The sequence below is a fragment of the Mustela lutreola genome, chromosome 7 (assembly GCF_030435805.1).
Source record: "Mustela lutreola isolate mMusLut2 chromosome 7, mMusLut2.pri, whole genome shotgun sequence".
NCBI lineage: Eukaryota > Metazoa > Chordata > Mammalia > Carnivora > Mustelidae > Mustela > Mustela lutreola.
Genome location: NC_081296.1, coordinates 148,797,371 through 148,819,710, shown reverse-complemented (window position 1 = coordinate 148,819,710; position 22,340 = coordinate 148,797,371). Strand labels below are relative to the sequence as shown.

Below are 22,340 nucleotides of genomic sequence, written 5' to 3'. Positions count from 1 at the left end.
TTGAATGTCGTGGGTAGAGGGACGGAGGGGAACGTGAAGCCCCTTCACACCGGCCATCTCGCCTCAGATCATGTACCACAATCCTGGCGTGGGGAAAGCGCCACTTCTACTCCTGCTTCTTGCGGTTGTTGCTGGCCTCCCAGTGACAGAGAAGGACAAGCAGGAAGAGTGACACACCCAGCATGTTGGCAAAGATGGCAAGCCGCACGTTTTCATCATCCCGAACAGCTGGGCTCACTCCCTCATTTTATGTTTTGTTTTCATTATGGTAATTGCACAATAAGTGCACCCCATCCTCTAAATTTCCACCAGACCCCCCTTCTCCCCTCTGGTGGCCATCAGTGTGTTCTCTCCAGTGAAGAGTCTGTTAATTGGTTTGTTTCTTTCTCTGTGTTTTTTTTCCTTTGCTCCTTTGTTTCTCCAATTCCCACACACGACTGAGAGCATATGGTATTTGTCGTTCTCTGACTGACATCTTGTTTAGCATAATACTCTCAAGCGCCACTCATGTCACTGCAAATGCCAGGATTTCCTTCTTTTTTATGGCCGAATAGTATTCCATTATAGTTACACACCACTTCTCTACCCCTTCATCTATCCACAGACACTTGGGCGACTTGCATAATTTGGCAATTATAAATAAGGCTGCTATAAACGTAAGGGTACATGTATCCCTTTGAATTAGTGGGGTCTTTTGGTATGCTGGGGTGAATACCCAGTACTGCGATTGCTGGGTCATAGGGTAGCTCTATTTTTACCTTTTGAGGAACGTCCAGACTGTTCTCCAGTGTGGCTGCCCCAGCTTGGGTTCCCACCAATGGTGCACGAGGGGTCCCCTTTGTCCACCCCCTCCGTGATGCCTCCTGTTTTCTATGTTGTCGATTTCAGCTGCTCTGACTGGCATGAGGGGGGATCTCACTGTGGTTTCGAATTGCATTTCCTGGACGATGAGTGACATTGAACATCTTTTCATGTATCTGTTGGCCAGCTGGATGTCTTGTTTGGACAAATGTCTGTTCCTGTGTTCTGTCCATTTTTAAATGGATTATTTGTGTTTTTGGGTGTGGAGTTGTGTCTGTTCTTTATGTATTTTGGTTACTAACCCTTTCTCAGATATGTCATTTGCAAATATCTCTTCCCATTCTGTCAGTTGCCTTTTAGGTTGTGTTGATTGTTTCCTTCGCTGTGCAGAAGCCTTTTTTCCGATGTAGTCTTAATAATTTATTTTGACTTTTATTTCCTTTGCCTCAGGAGATAAATCTAGAAAAATGTTGCTTCAACTGATGTCAGAGAGATCACTGCCTGTGTTCTTTTCATGAATTTTTATAGTTTCAGGTCTCACACGTAGGTCTTTCATCCATTTTGAGTCTATTTTTGTGTGTGGTGTAAGGAAATGGTCCAATTTCATTCTTCTGCATGTGGCTGTCCAATTTTACCATCACCATTTGTTGAAGAGACGGTCTTTTTCCCATGGGATATTCTTTCCTGCTTTGTCGAAGATTAATTGACCATATAATTGTGGATTTATTTCTGGGTTTTCTGTTCTATCTAACTGAGCTATGTGTCTATTTTTATTCCAGTACCATACTGTTTTAATTACTACCACTCTGTAATATAACCTGGAGTCTGGAATGGTGACCTCCACTTTTGTTTTTCAAGACTGCTTTAGCTATTCGAGCTCTTTTGTGATTCCTTACAAATTTTATTTTGTTTATTTTTAGATGTATTTATTTTCAAGATTTTATTTATTTGTCTGACAGAGAGAGAGAGAGACAGCGAGAGCAGGAACACAAGCAGGGGGAGTGGGAGAGGGAGAAGCAGACTTCCCACCAAGCAGGGAGCCCAACTCGGGGTCCGATCCCAGGACCCTGGGATCATGACCTGAGCCAAAAGCAGACGCTTAGGCAACTGAGCCACCCAGGAGCCCCTATTTTCAGATTTATTTATTTTGAGAGAGAGTGTGCAGAGGGAACAGCAGAGGGAGAGGAGAAAGCAGAGTAGCAAGACCCCCTGCTGAGTGCAGAGCTTGCCGTGGGCTCGATCTCACAACCCTGAGATCATGCCCAGAGCGGAAATCGAGAGTTGGACACTTAACTGGCTATGCCACTCAGGCACCCATCCTACACATTTTAGGATTGTTTGTTTTAGTTCTGTTGGCATTTTGACAAGGAGTTGCATGATATACTTGCCTCCCTGCGGAAAAATCCGACTGATGAGTATCAGGACACCATGACGAATGAGGCTCCGGGTTCCATATACTCACACCACACCATTTCTCACTGTGTTTGGGGAGAAGCTAAATGGCACCGATCGGAACACATCCTCAGAGATTCCTTTGCTGGCTTCAATGGAAAAGCAACTGGCCCCATTCAGGAAGATGAGCCAAGAGAGCTGCCGACAACAGTGGGACACTGAGTTACAGACGAGGGGGTGGATGAGCTGGACAGAAAGGGGAGTGTCCGTTCCCTCCAGGGCACATGGAGCAAGAGACAAAGATGGCGGAAAAGGGCTTCAATGCCAGGCACGTGTTCCTTGTTGCTGCTCTGGACATTTCTGAGACTTTCAGAGCCCATTGCATACCCTAAGCTTTGCAGCTTTTGCCTTTCTAGTTGTTTCTTCTCATCCATTTTGGGCACACGCATACCTATAATCAGACAGGACCTGGGACTTTTTATGGTTTCCAGACTAGAAAAGAGGGCAATTTAACTTACCAGTTCTCCCCCTGTCTCAAATGACTGCAGACTACCTACAGTCAGCATATTTTTTCAGAGAAAGTTATTGACTTAAGTTTTTTCTGAATCATAATTAAAGTTGAGGATAAAAAAAAAAAAAATGCAACGGGAAACCGAAAAATACATTGATGGGTTTCATGCAGCATTTGCCTTATTGTGGTGGTCTGGAACCAAGCCCACAGTATCTCTGAGGTGTGGCCACATATCCAAAAGGGATAAAATCACCATCTCGAAGCGACACACGCACTCCCGTTTCATTGCAGATTTACAATAAGTAAAACATGGACAGAACCTAAGTGTCCACAATGGTGGGTAGATAAGGAAAATGTACAAAAAGAGACGGATGGAGAGATCCACAGCATAGTCACAACGGGGCATTGATCAGCCGTGAAAAGGAGGGGAGTCCTTTGTGAAAACACGGATGAGTCCTGAGGGTGTAAGTCTAAACGAAGTAAGAGAAAGACAAAGGCTATGTGATCGGACGAAGCTGAACTCCTAGAAATAGAGAGTAGGTGGGTGATACCAGAGGTGCAGGTGGGGGAACAAGGAGATGCTGGCCGAGGGGGACAAAGCACCAGTTATCACGGTGAAGTCCAGGAGCCCCGTGCAGTGTCGTGACTAGAGGTGACAATACTGAATTGTACCCTTGAAAGTCACCTGGAGAGTGGATCTGAACTGTTGTCCCCACTACAACCAAAGGGTAATGATGAGAAGTGAAGGGTGTGTCAACCAACCTCACAGCAGTGATTATTTTGCAATATACAAGCACATCACGTCATCACGTCATCACGTCGGACGCCTGAAACTGGCACAACGTTGTGTGTACGTTATACAGCTCCGCCGACTTGGACCTGAGGCACTCAACATGGCGCTGCCGTGGATTCGTCCCTGATCCATCAACCTGGACCAGGGTTTCTCTACCTGGGCACAATCTCCATTTGGGGCCAAATAATTCTATGTTAAGCGGATTGTCTCGTCTTTGTCAGCTGGGTGACAGCATCAGTGGTCTCTACCCATCGGGGGCCAATCACACCCCGTCCAGCTTTGACAATGAAAAAAAGACTCCACACATTGTCAAACATCTCCCAAGGGACAAAGTTGTCCTCAAGGGAGGACTTGAGGCTCATGAATCTTTTGTCTTAGTTTCCACATTTGTAAATAAGCGGTTGAGGCTAGAGATTAGATTCCTACCAAGCTGCCATCCAGGCAAGCATCTGTCTGTCTGTCCCCTCTTCAGGAAACCAGTGCTGTGCATCTGTCCTGAGTGATTTTTACTCATATGGTTTTCTGCTTAATACCTGATGGCGCAGCTTGACCCTTCACTGTGCCGAAGCGAGCACAGGACCCGTAGTGTCTAGTGATTGAATATCAATAAATAACATTAAAGCTATACATTAATTTGGGGGATAATTAACATCTTTATAACATTGGGATCGTACATCATTATAATTTTTGGACATACTACTGGTATACAGGCTTTTGGATAAGTTGGGGACGTGCACCTTCTTGCTAACTTTCGTGTTCACTTTAGATCATTCTCTTGAGTTTTCGTGTCAGACAATAATATCATTCTTCAATCATCATGTGATCTCCTTTCCGGACCTCAGGCTTTTTGGGTTTTCTTATCTATTACGTGGGCTAGAAGTTCTAGAACAACAGTGGAAGGATTGCTCTCCTTATCTGCGTGCTGTGGACTGAATGTATCCCCACCCCCACCCCCGGCCCCATAGAGCTCAAGCCCCCGGTGTGATGGTACTTGGAGTTGGGGCTTTGGGGAGGTCACAAGGCTCCCAGGATGGGACTTGTGCCCTTGTAAGAAGCCAGCAGAGAGTGCAAGTTCTGTCTCTTTCTCTCTTCCTCCTAAGGACACAGCAAGATGGTGGCCATCTCCAAGCCAGGCAGAGGGCCTTCGACTAGAATGTGACTACCCGCAACTGTGAGAGAAAAGTGTCTGTCATAGAAGTCCCAGGGCTATGGCATTTTGGTCTAGTTGTCAGAGCCGACTGAGGTGCTGCTCGTTGCCGATGGGGGTGTGGGTCGGTGGCTCAGGGACAGAGCCATGTGCAAAGCCAGGCTCACTGACTCTAGAGCCAGAGCCCTTCGCTGCTGGGTGTAAGATGTGGCCTCACCTGCCCTTGGTTTTATGCACCAGTAGGATAGTAAACATGGCTGAAGATAGACATTCTTCATGACATTAAGGATATATGCACTCTTTCCCAGTTTGCTTAGATATATATTTTTTTAAAAATCAGGAATGCATATCATCTACTTCTTTCTGGCACCAATTCCTTTGACATGGTATTCTTTTTTTTATCTTTTGACTTATTTTGGGGGGCTGAAATTTAGTCCGTCCTTACGTTTGCATCTTCGCTGGTCCCAGCACAGCAACGCCTGGGGCCGCTCCGGCTTCAGGACAGAGCCCTCGGCAGTCCCGACGTTGCTGGGAGCTCCTGACCCAGTGAGGGATGGGGGTGAGGGGGCCGCTGGGTCTTCGCCTCCTCCCTGCTGTGGACAACGGAGGGTCTCGGATGGGAAAAGTGGGGCGAATGTTTTCCTCTTCAGCAGAGGGAGAGAGTGGCTAAAGGGGAGAAAGCCACAGACACTCGCGTCAGAAGCACGGCGGGGTCAGTCGCTGGCTGGGCGGACGGCCCCGGACCCACGGGCTGTCACGAACAGGGCTCCAACCTGAAGTGGCTCCGTGCTGGGGGCCACCTTCTCTTCGATCCCCGTCCAGCTGCACCCCTCCTCGTATCCTCCCGGGAAGTCGGTACACCTGCTGCCCACGGGCAGCGCTCGTCTCTTCCTGAACCTGGAGATCACTGGCTATGTTCCTGGCTGGCTCTGCACTGGGGGCACCGTGGGTCACCCCTCACGACCACAGCCTCTCCTGATGTGTGTCCCCCATGCTGACCCCAGCTGCCCCACGGTTGGGCCTTCCCCCTTCTGGGGTCCTCCTCACACCCCCCACCACCACAGCACCCAGTTTCCAAGGTCATACTCCTTTTTTCAGCCCCAATCAATCACCCAGAGATCGTCCACCTGGCTTTCTCCGGGCCAGGTCACCTGTGATCTGCCATGGTTTCCTCCCTCCTGGGGCCTCTCCAGAGTTCACGGCCTATGAATCTGTTGATTAATATTAAATTATATTTGCTTTCCCAGAAAATGCTCTACTTGGTCACGATTTTTTTTTTTTTTTTTTTAAATGTTTGCCTGCTTCTGTTATTTCACTGAGGACGTTCGTCTCTCTGTTTGGGAGTAAGGACAGTGGCTTTCCTCTCCTTCCGTTGACTTTGTCAGGTTTGAACACTGGGGTTCACCTAGCTTTGGAAAAAGAATTGAAAAGGGGCACCTGCATGGCTCAGTGGGTTAAGCCGCTGCCTTCGGCTCAGGTCATGATCTCAGGGTCCTGGGATCGAGCCCCTCATCGGGCTCTCTGCTGTACAGGATACCTGCTTCTCCCTCTCCCAATCCCCCTGCTTGTGTTCTCTCTCTCACCGTGTCTCTCTCTGTCAAATAAATAAATAAAATCTTTTTTAAAAAGAGAGAGAGAATTGGGAAGGCTTCATCTTTTCTTTCTCATTGCTCTGCAGCTGTACCTCTGTTCAGGCACCACCTTCTCTCAAAGGGACAAAAGTTCTGGACCCCGAGTCGGGCAACACACAGCTGGCCCACCTTGGGGGTCTCCTCCAAGTAACTGGCCTTTCCTGCCGGCCCCATTTTGTTATTTCTCCTGGAAAACTCATCCCTTTCTTAGAAGTTTCTACGTTTGTTACCTCAGCTTCATTACCTTCTTTTCCTACACTTTGCAGAATAGCCTCCATGTCTGAGGTTGTAGCCCCCGGTCTGTCCCTCCCATGTGTCCCCGGCCTTGACAGGACCCCGACCCACCAGCTGAGAGCAGAGCAGCACAGAAGGGAGAGCCGGTGGGAGAGGAGGAAGGAGGCAGCTCAGGGATACCCGGATCCAGGCTGGCCAGCCGGGTGGGCCGTGGCAGTGGCCCGGCCGAGGAGAGCCGTAGAGGGCAGGGACAGGCGGTGGGAGGAAGTAGGGGAAGGGACCCTGCCCCAGGGTGACCTCTTGGGCCAGCCGGGATAAGAACTGCAGCCCCTGTGTCCAGGAGGAAGGGTCCAGGGGACCCCTTTCGGGTAGGGGGGCAGGCTTGAGCAGTGTCAGCACTCCAGGACTCAAGAGGGTGCGCTGAGAGTGCACTGAGTGTGCAAGCCTGTGGCCCGAGGCCAGGGTGGTAAGACAGGCAGGTCCCTCGCAGCCCATGCCCAGGAGTCTAAATGGGGCTTGTATACTGATGTGCCTCTGAGTCCCTCTCACTACCAAACAAAGTCCAATGCCAACCGCACTAAGTTCTGGAAGGACCAGAACAGCGTGACATTCTGGGACCCTACCCAGGAGCTCTGGGCCGGGACCTGGTGGGTAGGAGAGCCTACCCTCGCCTCTGGCCCACTTGTGTGTGGAACCCCTTGTCCCTCCCCCTCTCCGCGGAGCCCCAGCTCCCTCCGCACCCCCCACCCACAGCCACTGTTCTAAACAGAGCCAAGGAAGAGCTGGGGCCAATTGGGCAGGAAATATCCATGCTCTAGGCACCCAGAGTATATCTGGAAGGGGCGGGGGGAGGGAAGTGCTCAGCCCTTAGCCTGTGGTCTCCTCCCCTCGTGGGAAGGGCCAGCCTGGGCCCCAGCAGGGCCCTCCAAAGCATGGGCCCCTGACGCCGCTTGCTCGGGGCCAAGGCCGCCCGCGGGAAGGGACCGCGGTAGCCCAGCGCACAGCAAATCAAAGAAACACACCAATAGCCCTTGGGTTTTGTTTATTTTTCAATAAACAAAATTTTTTGCTTGTCTGGTTTAAGGAAACGGGAAAGCTAAAAAGAGCGTCATTGACATTTTTGAAATGTTTTGGTTACAGAAAAGATCATCACGCCTCCTCCTCTCTCAATTTTGGGACCGAATGGTGGTCACGTCTTCGACAGCTGTCTTTGAGCTTCTCCGTTTGTTTCGTAAACTACACACTACTCCAAACACACACGAGGTGCGCTTGGGCAGCCAAAGATCCCAACACTCTCAGCAGAATCTGGTTACCCCATAAAGGATGGACTGGACCATTTCTGCATGACGTGAAGACCGTGTCGAGGCTGCGGACACCGTTCTGATTTCGCGGGATGCGTGCGAGTGGGCGTGGTGGAATTTGGGTGGGGTGGCCTCGTTGTGTGCTGGTAAGAGATAATCTGTCACGTGGGTAGGTATGATGGTCGGGCTGTAAGGGCGTCTGGTCAGGACTCCCCTGCTCCCACGGCATTTTACCTGCACTGCTTGGCTTCCTGGGGACACGGGCGTGTCCACTCCCCCCCAGACTGCCCTCATCCTGCGAGCCGCACAGCTCCCGGCACGCTGCCTTGCACGCAGCAGGTGCTGGAAATGCTTCCTGATCGAATGAATGGAGGATGAGTTGGTGGACGGATGGGGAGGGGGTCGAGGAGCGACACTGGGATGCTTTCCCATGTCGTCGGTGTGGAGAGGATGGGGGGGCAGGGGCGCTGCTCTTGACAGCACGGAGATGGAAAGCGTGGAAGGAGAACCGAATCAGTTGGGCCAATCTCAGAATTTTGTGTTTGGGGAAACTGGGTCAGAACAGTTGGCAGACTCGGTCAAGGTCTCACGCGAGAGAGGCCGGGCGGGGGTGCCAGACGCCCGCCCGGCCATGCCAATGGTTCTTTTTTGTTCTCTTTTTAAGTTTTTTCTCTCTCAAAACGAACTCAGGATGAGACGAGATGATGACTGAATGACATGGGGGAGAAGGGACGTGGGGCGGGCGCTCTCCGAGTCCAGGGGCGGGGTGGCGGGGCGTGAGGGCAGGAAGGGGAGGGGCACGGGAGCTTGGGGTGGGAGGCGTGGCGGGCAAGGGTGTCAGGGTCTTAGGGTTGAGGATAAACTGCCCGGAGGCAGGCCGGTGAGGAAGGGACTTGGGCGAGAGCTGTGGGGGTGGGAGGGCTCAAGCGGTGACAGGCCTCTGCCTGCAGAGGACCAGGGACAGGGGGGCAGGGTGGGAGGGGCTTGGGGACTGGGAGCGATGGGGACAGGGGCTTGGGTGGGGCACAGAGAGCTGGAGGACATGACAGTCGTGCTCTGACTCAGGATGATGAGGGACAGGGGCAGCGGTCGGAGGCTGAAGGTGACGATCAATGGTTGTACAGTGACGGTGACGCATGTCCGTGTGTGTGTGGGGATGACTTGAATGACCAGGAAGATGGTGATGATGATTTGGAAATAAATACTCGGAGCAAGGTAAACTCGGCAGGTAATACTCAACAAAGCTGAGACTATAGCTTCCTATCCAAATAATTTAAGAAGCAAAATATTTCTCACTGGTACCGAAGGGCTGTTTAGCTGTCCAACCCCAAAGAGTCGGAAAGCTAAACAGAGCTCTGTCCTATTTCTTTCTATTTTTGCAAAAAAGATAGATGCTCTTTTTTAAAAAAAAGTCAAATTTATAATTCAGAAGCTGGCTAGGTCTTCCGGGATCTGAGAGTTATTAACTCAGCAACACAAATTAAATCCACAGTTGTGTAGACCAAGGTCTGGGACCTGGGACCACAGAACTAGGAGACGCCCCACGAGCGACAATTTCCCACTAAACCCTGTGCAAACCTTGGTGAGGATGTGTTGCTGCTCAGATATCGCCAGGGGGGCACTTGCGGTTCAAGGGGCATTTAAATTTCAAGGGACATCTCTAAGCTACAGGGAAGGCAGGTAAAGTGCTGAGGATTTAGGGGTGGCTGGGGGTTGCCCAAGTGGGCAACGTCAGGCTGCACTGTGTGACTCAAAGGGGGCTGATGGCTTCCAGACCGAAAGCGAGCCAGGAGGCTCCCCACTTTGAGAGAGGCAGCAAGGATCGATCTCAAAACGTCAAGTGTGCCTCCAGGATAGGCCAAAACCCGTGGGTCCCGGGACGAGACCCCGTCATCATCAGATCCTCATGTTTAGGGTCAGGACCTGTTTTGGTTCATACCCCTTCGTTCCTCGTTCAGACTTTCAGAGCCAGAGAGAACTCGGATGGTCACTGCGTTCCAGCCCCCTCCCTCGAGGGGCGGGGGAGGGAAGAAGTGGGCCCGGGGTGGGGATGGGCGGGGGGGCTCGCCAAGGATCACACAGCGAGTCAGTGGCAGGGCTGGGACGAGGTCCCGGCCCCCCCCCAGCAGCCAACCCGGGGCGCGCTCTCTGCCTGACACACGGCCGCCGCACTCTGCAAAATCTCAACTCAATCGGAAAGATCTAAAGGTTGCGGTGTTGGACTTGATGTGAGTGCGCGTTGGACGTGGCGTGTGAGGACGAACGAACGAAGAGATTTTTCGCCTTTGTCACAGTGGGTGGTCATGCACAGCACTCGTAACGGTTTCACGAGGACCGTGGCCGAGACCCCTCCGGGGAGGGGTGTCGGCGCCGAGTCCCGGCATCGTTGCCTTGTTTTTTTTTGGTCTTTTTGATTTTAAGTTAAAGTTTAGAATAACATACTTATATCTTTTACTCGTTTAAAGATGAAATTCTTATTATTGTTTCTCGATCATGCATTAAGAGAGAAAGACGACGCTCTGGGCGCGCGGCACTTGTCACAGAGCAACACAAAGGTAAGACAGGCAAGCGTAGCGTTCACCAGATTCGACACAAAATAGAGCAAATTCCACCACAAAGAGGAGAACAGACCGCATAGAGTGAGCTCTGCGGGACCCCGAGAACAGAGAGGGGCCGGCGGGGACGCTGCTTAGATGTCGTCTTCGCCGGCCTCCTTGGTGAAGGTGGCCATGTCGATCTTCTCGGGGAAGATGATGTTGACCGCGAGGTCCTCGCCGCTGTTGTAACGAAGCAGCAGGTTCTTCTTCTGCCGCAGCCTCCGGCTGTAGCGCAGGTTGGACACCCAGGCCTCACACTTGTTGAGGAAGACGATACCCACGGTGCCCAGCACCACCAGACTGGTCAGCACGCCCAGGACCGTGAAGCAGATGGCCTGGCCCTCGGAGAGGAGGGGGGTGTTCTTGTTGAGCTCCTTCATGGACACCTTGAGGATGCGGTGCTCGGGCTGGGGCACCGGCAGCTCGTGCACCCCGGGGGTCAGGCGGTAGGTGAGCCCGTACCCGCTGGGCAGACGGGTGACCTGCTGGGGGCTCGGGGCGCGCTTCCGGCCACAGAGGGGGCCCGTGAACTCGGGCTTGCACACACACTCGTACCTCACCTGGGTGTGCTGCCAGCAGGTGCCCCCGTTGAGGCACGGGTCGGAGGCGCAGTTCCCCACGGGGCGGCTGCAGGTCTTGTCCACGAAGCCGGCGGGGCATCGGCAGCGGAAGTCGCCCCCGATGTCGGTGCAGATGCCCTGGTTCTCGCACGGGTTGGGGATGCAGCTGTTGGCCACGATCTCGCAGAAATTGCCGGAGAAGCCAGGGGGGCACAGGCAGGAGGCATGGGAGGCCCGGCCCTCGTCATCCACGCAGGTGCCTCCGTGCTGACAGGGGGAGCTGCAGAACAACAGGGGGGACACGGTAAAGGGCCCTCAGCGGCTGGACTAGGACGGTGGTGCCAGGGGCCGGCCAGGGAGACGCCAGGCGCTGTCCTGCCTGCCCGAGAGAGGCTCCCGGGCAGGACGTGCACAGGCTTGCGCCTCACCCTCCCTCCAGCGGCCAGCCTGGAAGGGGCCTAACCTCCTCGGCTGATGACGGTCTCCTCTCCCACCTCTTAGGTCCTCTCTCCCACCTGGACAGGTGGGGAAACTGAGGCCCACAGGCAAAGTTAGTGATGACCCAGGGCTGGAGTGAGCCCCCTCCCTTAGCTCCATCCCTGGGCCGCTGGGCAGGGGGGCGGTGAGGGGGGCCTAGGTCCCCCGCACTCTCCACCAGCTCCACCCTGATTGTGATCCTATTGTCATTGTGGAGAGAGCTTGCAGACTATTGTACGGGAAGCCCTTGGGGACACTCAGAGTGAAAGAAAGCCTCGGTCTGTCTGCTGGCCCGGCCTGCGTCTGTGCCCGGCGGTTTGATAGTGGGCCATTCACCCAAGTGCCGCATGCAGACCAGACGGGCTGTTAGCTCAGAGCGGAGCACAGGAGCATTTAATTTAAGTGCTTTTAAAGGAGCAGACCCTTTGTCATCTGATAAATACCAAATCCAGGGGAAGAAAGGAGCTGTAAGCGCGAGAAATCAGCATTGTCACTTGGTGGGGAGGGTCTGTACGGGAGCTGGGCTCTGAAGGAACTTCAAGGACCCTGGGCTCTATTTTGACAGACTGGTTCAAGTTGGTTGGGGAGAAAAGCAAAACATTGTAAAGGTTTTGCTCCGTATTTTCCCATCCCACAAATAAGCAGACGTGGACTTCGGGTGTGACCCCCCCTCTCCTCTGACCCCCTCTGAACATTGATCTTTACAGGCTGCACAAATGCCTGTTTGTGGCCTCTGCCGGCTCCGGGGTCCTCCACAGCCCCCTGGAATGTGAGGTCAAGAGAAGCTGCTTCTGCCTGGTAGCGGCTGTGTCCCCCTCCCCACCAGCTCCTGGCCCCGGACCTGCTCCGCTTAAGCCCCAGCAGACGGCTGGGTGGGCTCCGTGTAGCTGAACAGAGAAGGGCAGGAAATGGCTTGAGGGCTAGAAAGCTAGCGGCCCTTCTTGTCAGTCGTGCCCACTGCTCAGAAGTCCCAGAGTCCCAGCCCCACCGAAGGCAGCTGAGAGCTGAACACCCCCTCCAGCCCTCCCTCCCCCGCCAGCCCCACTGGCCAAAGACCCCTCTCTTCTCTGCCTAGCAGGATCCCCCAAGACAGCCCCAAAAACTCAGCTGCAGAGTCTGTCAGTTCCCCGCAAAACCACCCCCTAAAACGCAGTGAGTGGGTTTCACAAGAAGTCTCAGCGCCCCCCCGGGGCTACCCTTCCAACGCCGTGTGGCTCCCTGCTCCTGTCGGCGGCCCCGGCCAGGCCACCGTCACGCACGCGCATCGGCACTTGGGGGCATGGAAGGAATACGAAATCACCTTCAGGGTCACTTCGGCAATGATGGAAATAACACACTCCCCCATAAGTACCCCGATCCTGGACGGCCTCCCGCGGGGCTGCAGGACGGGCACTTACTCCTTCTTTGTCAGGCGACAGGTCCAGCAGGGCTGGGCTGAAAGGGTCTTTAGGGGTGTGAAGCAGGAATCAAAGCAGCATTCATCAGATCCCAGAGTCGGAAAGAATATTTACCCATTGATCACGCAGGGCCCGTCCTTCTTCTGACAGTCCTTGCCCGAGAAGCCAGGGGCGCAGGAGCACTCGTACTGGCCGGAGTCGAGGTTCGTGCAGGTGCCGTTGTTGGCACAGGGGGTCGAGGCGCACGCCCGCACATCTGGGGTGGGGAGGGAAAAGCAGACTTTGTCACCCTCCAGGGAGGGAGAAGGGGACGGGGGAGGGGGGACAGAGCCCTCTGGCTGGTCAACGAGGGTGGGGGACCCGACGTGAGCTGCCTCGGTGTTTGTGTTTGTGGCCACCACCAATGGTCACCAAATGAGGTCCCGAGGAAGAGGGTGTAGTGGCCCCCCAGAAACTCTGCAGCGGTTTAAGCAGCTCAGGGAGATGAAGGGGCACCCTTGGGGTAGTTCACGGGGACAGAAAGTCACGGCTGCCCACTGCTCCTCAACCCAGGACAGCTGTCCCGTTTCCTGGCACCAGGTCACCTCTCTGGTCCGGCCCTATGACTTTCACTACAGACCCCTTCCCTCCCCGCACAACAGGATGTGTGCCAGGCCAAGGCTCCCCGGGGCCTGCCTCCCCAGACAAATTTTCATGTCCAGCTTCTCCTATTGGGGGTGGGGGGGGTTGGTCCCTGCCATTCAGGGCGAGCGTGCCACCAGCTGTTAGAAACACCAGCTGCCCTTCACACTCCACCATCACGGAGGGCCGTTGCGGGGGGATACAGGGCGCAGGAGACGGGGTGGGGGGTGGGGAAGACTCCTGCCGGGAATCCAGAAACCTGACTTAGCCCCAGCAATGCCTCCACCTCCTGGTGGTCGCTCTTTCTGCGCGCGCGAGCGGAGGGGCTCCCGATGAAAAGGCTGCATCTTTTGAAGGCAGCGAAATTAGAAGTGTCTGAGTGCTCTCCCGTCCGTGCGGGTTTCCATGAGCACTGCTACATGTCTGCGGCCTTTTACACCTCCCGTCACACACCCTTCATTATGTGGGGCCTGGTGAGCCAGGGACCGCAGAACAAAGGGGCCTGGGTCAGGGGCTCTCTGCCAGTGCAGACCCCAGCCCCCAGGCAGGGTGGGGTGGGACTTTTTGGAAGACTGGCCTCAGGGTTCATCTCCTCCCCACTCTGTGCCTCACTTTCCCCACTGACAAAAGGAGGGCTCTCCCTGGTGGGCCTGGGGAAGGTGGGGGGGGGGGCTTTTTCATTTCCTACGTTTGTTTGAGCTGCCCTGGGGCACCTGCCAAATACAAAGGCAGTAAGTTAAGGCAGAGTGGGTGGGGGTCCGCAGTGCTGAGGCCACACGTGTGCGGCTCCCCCCCCCTTTTTAAGGAGCCCCGTGCCCTCGTGTAGGGAAGGTGGCAATCCGTCAACAGGGAAGAGCCGGAACATCATGCTGACGGCCTGTCCAGAGCCCACAAGGCATTCCCCGGGAGCCCTGTTTGGTGTAAGGGGACATCATGAGAATTTATCGTTACCATAACGGAAAGGTGCCAGCCCGGCTCACTGGAGAAGCCTTGGCAGCGGCTCCCAGTCCTGGCTCCCAGCAACTCCATTACTGGGAATCTCAAATTTGAGCTCGGGAGCCGGAGACCACCCCCCTTGCTTGGTCCAAAGGACGATCCTACTCTTCCCAACTCCTGGGCCTCCAGCCGCAAAGTAGGGTAGATTAAGCCGCGGCAGGGGAGAAAGCTGCCGGGGGGTCTCTGCAGGGGCAGCAGCTGCGACCCGGACACCCTCAGAGACCCGGAGAAAGGAGAGAGAGGCTAATTACCCAGAGGGCTGTTTCCTCTGGACCCAGAGGCCCAGGCTGAGAGGCTTTGTCAACCCAGGGAGGAGGGAACGTTTTGTCTGGAAAACTCCATAGGCAGGGAGGGGGCAATCCTGAACCAGACACCAAGGAGGGTGGGCTCCAGACTTAAAGTCCCAACCTCAAGAGGTAGCTTTTCTGGGATCCTGTGGGTCCCAAAGCAGCTCCAAGGGCAGGGGGCGGAGGAGCAGTAAGGCTACTGCTGATCCCAGCATGAGTCACCTGTAGGGCCTTTAAGGACCTGAGACAACGTTGTGCTGGGGGGGCTGGATGAGGAAAGCCTGTTGCCCTGGTGATGGGGGGCAGGGGTGGGGGGTCACAACACACTCTTCCGTGGTCCTTAAGGGTGGGGATTACGAATGACCCCAGATGAGATTTACCCCAGTTCTGGGGCTAGGACAAGGGATTTTAGCTGGCTTTTCTCCCGACACCTTCTGTGTCCCTAAGTGCAGCCTTTGACTTCCTCGGCCTCGATTTCCCTATCGGTACCCCTCATGCCCTGCTAAGGTTGAGGACCGACCGAAGGACAGAGGCCCTGTGGCGGCTGCCCTACGCTGCCGGGACGTTTTTCGAGGACTCCCGTTTGCCCAGGCTTCCGGGCGGGTCCTGCCAAATGAGAATGGCCTTTAATGGACATTTTGTAGCCTAAAAATGCAGGGACGGCCAACTCTCAATTTGCTTGGGGTAACGAAGGGCAAAGGTTGCATAAATTAATGAAATCAGCCGATAACACCCATCTGTACTCTGACGGCACCTCAGTCTTGCCCACCCCCAGCCTCCCCCTACACCTGACCCACGGACCACACCAGCCCGGCACTGCCTACAGGCCCTGACTCAGCGCCTGCTCCCCACCCCTGCCCCCGCCCCTTCGTTTGTTTGTTCATGTGTTTTTGCAGCCTCCTGTGTGCATTTCCTGGAGGCTTGGCTCTGTGACCCCCCCTACCCCCAGTCTCTACCCCCTCAGAGCTTTAGTGACCCCAAGAGGATACCCAGGTCTCTACTCGTTCAGCTTTGTGTGGCATGTGCTTAATGTCGTGCCTCTTTATTCAACAGGCAGCTCCCTGCCGGGCCCCCTCCCACCCAGAGGGCCATCTCTGGGTGCTGGGGGAGCAGAGGGGAGCAAATCTAAGTCCACCAGTGAGCGGGAAGTGTATTAACAATCGTTACCATACAGAGCCCTGGGCTGTGGGAATGAGGCGGGAGGGGGAAGGGAGGCTGCCGCGGGCTGGGAGGAGGTGGTGGCTGGGCGCCCAGGGCAGGGATGGGGTGGGGCGCCCACCTCTGTCGCAGAGGTTTCCGTCCCAGCCGTCGTCACAGATGCACTGCCAGGGTTCCACGCACAGTCCGTTAACACAGCCAGGAAAGGTCACGCACTGGTCACACAGGGGACCCTGCCAACCAGGCTGGCACCTGTACGGGTGGGGGGGAGAAAGATGGGGACATATGGGGGAGCAGGAATACAGGGGGAGCTCTGGCTGCCTTCTGTGGAGCCAAGATCCCTTGGGGGTATCTGCATGGTACCATGCCAGCAGGTCCCAGGAAGCAAACACCAGTCACCTGAACAGGACTCTGGGGTCCCCGAGAGCCCAGGGGCTGGGGGGGAGCACTGCATCTTGCCGCAGTGCCCTGCACTGGTCTCACCCTGCGAGGGGCTCTCTCAACACCCCCACTTCTGAGTCAGCAGAGGGGAGTCATGGCTGTCCCCTGCCCCCTGCCCTCTTCTCCTCCTCTGCTCCCCCTCACTCCCCCCCCCACCAGTTTCCTGCGGGGGCGAGGAAGCAGTTTGCCGCAACCCAGCAACCAAGCCCCCCTCTTCCTGCCTGACACCCCAACTCCCCGGGATTCTGCCCTGACCACCTACGAGCTACGTCAGAAGAGCCACCCCATTACCTGCAAACATTGTCATCCTCGCAGAATCCATTTTGGGGGTGGCAGGCCGGGAAGCATTCAGCTCCTGAGGCACAAGAAACGTTACACCATTCACCCCAAGAGGCCCCAGAGGCCAAGGCAAAGTCTGTCTTCTCCCCAGCAGCCCACGGCTGACACCCTGGGGGAAGTCAAACACCCTCTCCGGTCCCAGCAGCCTGGCACACAGTAGGCATCTCACATCAGCCCACTCAGGGGAAAAAAAATCTCTGCCATGTTCCTGGTTATCAAGTGACCACAGTAAACCGCCTAGTTCCTAGGAGCAGCTTAGACACCTAATTCCACCCCCCCCCCCAGAACATGAAACCTCAAATGCTAAAAGCGGGGATATGGAGACAGTGAGTGGAAAGATTCTGACCCCTGGGCCCACAGCCAAGCCCTCACTTTCACAAAGTGAGCCTAAAATGGGGAGCAGGTTTGGAGGCATTCAGCTTCCGAAAAGGCCAGACAGTTTCACCTGGCAGCCTCGCAGGTAAGGCTTCAGGATTTTTCTTAAAGGTTAATCCCCGTTAAACCAGGTGCGCAGGTCAAATTCCCCCAATTTCCCCCACCCCATACTCTTCCTATTAGAAAGACGCAAGGGTTTTTGCAAAACAGATTCTGCATTTCTGACACTGTTTAGAGATGCGGACACTTTCCTCCGTGCCTACTGTGTGCATTCACTCCAACTAGCTTTCCAGACAGCTCCCCCATCAGCGCTGGTGCAGTGGGGGCGGGGGGCACTGCGGGAAGGGGCAACTCTCTCACTGTCAGAGACAGATGGCCGCTGCAGACAGAAGTGTCGCAGCCCCTCACCGAGAGAAACGCCACGCAGGAGGGGCTCGCGCGGGGCTCCTCGGTGGGAATTCGGGGCTGCGACGGCAAAGCCACCCCCCGCTGCCCCCACCGACCTGTTCCTGAACACGCACGCAGCGACACCCCAAAGTTGCACCCCAGAGCATTTCCACACAGGGCTCCCGAGCATCACCTCGTTTCTCCATACCTCCTCTCTCCGCGCACCGACACCCCTGCGAGCGCCACTTCTGCGGGGCGGGAATGGACTGGGAGGGGTCCCACACTTCCCCTGCCCCCACCCCTCTCCGGGACCCCAGGGCCGGGGCTTTGGCATGCGAGGGTGGCGGGGAGGGCGAGGCAGCAGCGTGCGGGGCTTAGGGTTAGGCGGGACGGGCGTGAGTTGGGGCGCATGGGACGGGGCGCGCGGGGCACCCGGCGGCTGGGCGGGGGGCGTCGCAGGCTTCCCCAGAGGGGGCGCGAGCCAGGCCGCCGGGCGGCGGGGGGGGGGGGGGGTGCGCTCACCATGGACACTGTGGCCGAAGGCCAGCAGGAGCAAGAGGACGGGCAGGAGGGCTGCGGTCGCGGTCATCGCGGGGCGGCCGGGGTCGCGGTCCCGGGAGCGGCGCTGGCGCGGGTCCGGCTCCGGGCGCCGCGCTGGGCTTCTGGTTGCGGACGCGGAAGGGGGCGCGGGCGCGCGGCGAGGGGAAAGCCAGGGCTGCACCGGGCTGCGCGCTGCGCTCTCCGCCGCCGCCGCCGCCGAGCTGCCTCCGCCGCCGCGCGCGCCGCCCTTTTCGTACCGCGGCCCCCCCGCGGCCCCCGCCCCCCGCCCCCGCCTCCGCGCGCACGGGGCCGGCGCCGGCCAGTCCCGGTGACCCCCGCCCCTCGCGGGGCCGCCCCCCACCACTGCGGCGTCCCGGAAAGCGGCTCGCGCGCGCCGAGCGCTCTTGGCTAGACGGGCACAGGTACCCCGCGCACGTTGGGCACACGATCTGTACACAGGACGGCCCGCGGGCGCACACACACGGGCCCGCTTAGCACCAGGGGCAGGGACCGACCCGGGGCTGGGCCGCAGACCCCAGGAAGGGGCCAGCACGCGCTCAGAATACAGAAACACGCAGAGAAGCACCAAAACACTGAGCGCCAAGGTCCCGAGCACGCATGCCATGGTTCACACGGTCAGGAAGACACAAACGCACACTCTAGAGACGAGGAACACGCTGGCGCCACATGCGCACTCGGGAAAACACAGAGGAGAAGCCTGATCACCCCCCTACCCCTAGCCGGATCGACGCAGGAAAATGCAGACACACACACACACGTACACACACACACACACCACAAGCCAGACACACCCTACACCACCAGCACACACTGCAACGCAATCACAGGTTATGGAAATAGTCGGGATCGTCACAGGCTCAGGCATGGGCACGCAGAGAGGCAGGGGGACACACAGTTATGAAACCCTGGGCCTCCTTCACCACCGGCCCACCCGTCTGGGCCACACAGAGACACGGGCAGAGCCACGTGCACACCTGAACAGACGCATTCACTGGTAAACACGCAGACCCCCACTCCCACGCGGGCAGACGCGGGCAGAGCAGTCAGGCCCTCAGCCACACAGACACAGAGACCACAGACTCCCGCACACAGGTGTAGGGCCCCCCAGACGTGATAGTCACAAGCACCCCAGACTCACGAGTCACAGGCTCTCGGTGGCACACTCATCAAAACACGGAGGCACTGCCGCCCAGCACACACGCAAACACGCAGAGACACATGTGGGCGAGCTCACAAGTCCGCTCACACTCACGCAGCTGCACACCAAGCCCTCGGCACATATTCCAGACCCACTGGGAGGCCTCCAGAAGAGTCACGAGGGGGCTGTGGGGGTGGGGATGCTGACCTTGCCAGAGATCCTCCCCTCCCAGGAGCTCCTGGGGAAGAGCCCCCAGCCTGAGCTTAGAGCCTCTCCGGGCAGATCTCCAGGCCCTGTCCTGATCAGGATGCTGGGGTGGAGAGGAGGCATAGGGACGGGTAGGTGGGGTGGGGGGGGTGGCAGAAGGTATCAAAGGTCTTTAACTTGCTGGGGAAGGGTCCCAGGAGGTCATGACCTTTAGATGGGTCGTTTATATGGGCTTCATGGGCATAGATTAGTTTGGGAACAGATCCCCTTCATGGTCTCCCTGTCATCTCCGTGAGCTGAGCGCGTGCTCTCTGCCACTTGGGTCATGGGGTGGGGGGCCTTAGCCTTGGCAGGTTTGAGGACATACTCTCCAATCTCAGGACAGCAGTGGGAAGAGAGACCACTGGGAGTCCCTGGGCCCACGGGCCCACAGGCCCTAAGGCCCTAAGTCTGTGCTTCCGAAGTGGGACAGCTGTGGGAGGGCACACGCCCTGGTGCAGACCCTGGAGCCCCCTGGGCAGACTCCATGGAGGACAGAGGAGGGAAGCCCCCACCCCCTGTCCCCTTCGGAAGGCGCCTCTTCCTGGGTGTTGGGTGCAGGAGACCCAGAAGGGGTCAGGGTGAGGTTGGGACTCACTTGAGCGAGAGGCTGGGGGAGCCGCCACCCACCCTGTGCCCCTTCCTCTCCGTTACCCCAGTCTCTTCCAGGAACTCTTCTCAAATGAAGAAACAGGAGTTCTGAGCTGGAAGGTCTTTTGCCCAAGGCCCCGGGGGGTTCCAACAGGCGTGCCAGGCAGGCCAGGCCGGCCAGGCCTGGAGGTTTAGCTGTCCACGGCATGGAGATCGCCCCAGCTCCCCTGACCCCCTCCTTTCCTCCCTCCAAGGACCCTGACCTCAGCCTCCAAAATTATCCTACACGGCGGGCAGATGGGGAAGGGCTGGGTTCCCCGCCAGACTTGAAGAAGGGGCGGGGGATCTCTGGGCTGCACGGCCTGGGGCGAGGACCTCCTCCCAGACCGAGTCACGAGGTGCCGCCCTATGGACTGTGCGGGCGCCACAGGCGCCCTGCTGAGGCCCTCCAGTGCGCCCTCACCTCGACCCCTCCCTTTCCATGGCAGTCCCTTCCCACTGCTGCCCTCCCCAGTTCTGGAAAGGGAGGGAGGCCTGAGGAGGGCAGTCTCACCCAAGGGCATCCGTGTCCAAATGTCAGGGGCTTAGGCTGAAAGGGCAGGGTCTTGGCTGGCTGGCACCTGCTCGCTGATCCCGGCTCCATCCCCAGCCTGCTGAGGGCCCTGGGCCAGTCACTTGCCCCTCAGAGCCCAGTTTCCTTGCCTATAAACAGGGAAGCCACACCTGTCCCCAAAGGGGACTTGGGTTTTCCTAAGTAAAAATCCACTATACTTACAAGGCCTGGCGCCTTCCTGCCCTTCCTCCAACAGCTGCCACTGGGCCTCCACCCCAGTAGGCTAGAGAGCCCCGGGGGTGGGGTGGGGGGGTTGGATTCTGACCTTGCCCTCTTGAGAGCCTCCTGCAGGGCCGCTGCTGGGCCTGGGGCTTTCTGTTGGTTTCTGTCTGTCTCAAGGAGGAAGTGTTTGTAAATACAGGAGACTGGAGATTTCTTTTCAGCAGGCAGACAGTGAAAAAGGGTAGCTGAGGGGCGGTGGGGAGAGGGGACGCTGGTGCCTGTCACAGGCTTCAAGGCTGCATAGAAAGTCTGAAAATGCCAAGCAGGTCCCTTGGGGAGAAGTCAGCACCACCTGCTGTTTGCAAGAAGACCAGAGGAGTCAGGACGACCTTCTCTAGCTGTGCGCCACTCCCCGCCCTCCCTTCTCCTCCAAAAAAAATATATATGTATATATAAAAAATAGAATAAAAAAGGGGATGACAGAGAAGGCAAGCAGGCCCCACTCTCGGGAAACGCTTGGCCCACTGGGCAGCAGAGCAGGGCTCCACCGGTGGTCTGCACGGGCACGGGGATCAGGGACAAAGCCTGCCCCCCGTGGGGCTGGATGGTAACTCGGGCCAGGGCTTGAGGCCAGGCTCCTTCCCTCTGCCTGCCGAGTGGCCGAGTGGCCGTCTGCAACCCCAGAGACCTCCCTCCAATGGGCAGCAAGGGAGCCAGTGAGGGGTGAAAGTTTTCTGAGGGAACCAAAGAAACGTTATCTCCAGACGATTCCCTCCTCATCCCCCCGCCCCCCTGCACCAGACTACTTGATTAAAGGCAAAACTGCTGATCAAGGAAGCCCAGCAGGGTCGGGCTGGAGTGGCCTCCGAGGCCAGCTAGTCCGGGGCGTGCACAAGGCAGCTTGGGGGGGAGCGGGGTAGAGTTCGCCCTCACCCCATCTTGACCTCTGCTCATCAACGCCCCCCCCCAACAGCTGAGAATCTCCATAACCTGAGGCTTTGTTTGTGGTTTCTGGAAGTCTCTGCTTCCCCAACTGGTCCAGTCTTAGCCGGATGTTATACAGTTGGGGAAACTGAGGCGCGGCAAAAAACTGCCAGGTGCCATTTGTTCATTCTTCTTCCTCTTGCAAACACCACACCTTCTCCCTCCTCCCTCTGGAAGAGGGCGCAGCTTCCCCCAGCCCTGCCCAGAGAGCTCTAGCTCTCCTGGTTGGAGCCCTGTGCCTGGAATCTGGACACCGCAGGGCAGGGATCTCCCCACTACCCCCACCCCTCCTCCCCCCCACCGCCCACCACACACACAGCCCAGGAGTGAGGGGGGTTACAGGCAAGGAGTGAGGGGGGTTACAGGCAAGCGAGCCCTGCCTTTTCTGCCTCTCCCTGTCTGTCCCCTTGGAATTCGATTCTGGCTGAGCTCCCCAGCAGAGGCCGTCTTATCTGAGCCTCCTCCAGTCTGGGCTGGGTCAGGACAGAGAGGCTGGGAGACCCAGGGCTGCGTGTACAGCTGATGGGGAGTGGAGCTGGGACCCGAAGTCGGTGCCCTGGGCTGTCTGCTCAGCCGAGGGCTGTGGCCAGAGCAAGCCGG

The 22,340-nt window shown here is 56.9% G+C and overlaps 1 protein-coding gene across 3 annotated transcripts; it reads right to left on the bottom strand.

Moving 5' to 3' along the window:
- Window positions 1–10,265: 10,265 nt before the first annotated feature.
- DLK1 (delta like non-canonical Notch ligand 1) lies at window positions 10,266–19,248 on the bottom strand. 3 transcript variants are annotated; one of them, XM_059179715.1, is made up of 7 exons: window positions 19,145–19,248; window positions 17,968–18,107; window positions 16,636–16,699; window positions 16,025–16,155; window positions 12,956–13,097; window positions 10,968–11,247; window positions 10,266–10,748 (listed from the first exon to the last, which is right to left on the bottom strand). In XM_059179715.1, the coding sequence occupies exons 1-7, from the start codon at window positions 19,171–19,173 to the stop codon at window positions 10,500–10,502; spliced, it is 1,035 nt and encodes a 344-aa protein (XP_059035698.1). In that variant the 5' UTR covers window positions 19,174–19,248; the 3' UTR covers window positions 10,266–10,499. The 3 variants fall into 3 exon arrangements, with proteins under 3 accessions (XP_059035698.1, XP_059035699.1, XP_059035697.1); XM_059179716.1 differs by having other exon boundaries at window positions 10,266–10,742; XM_059179714.1 differs by having other exon boundaries at window positions 10,266–11,247.
- Window positions 19,249–22,340: the final 3,092 nt, after the last annotated feature.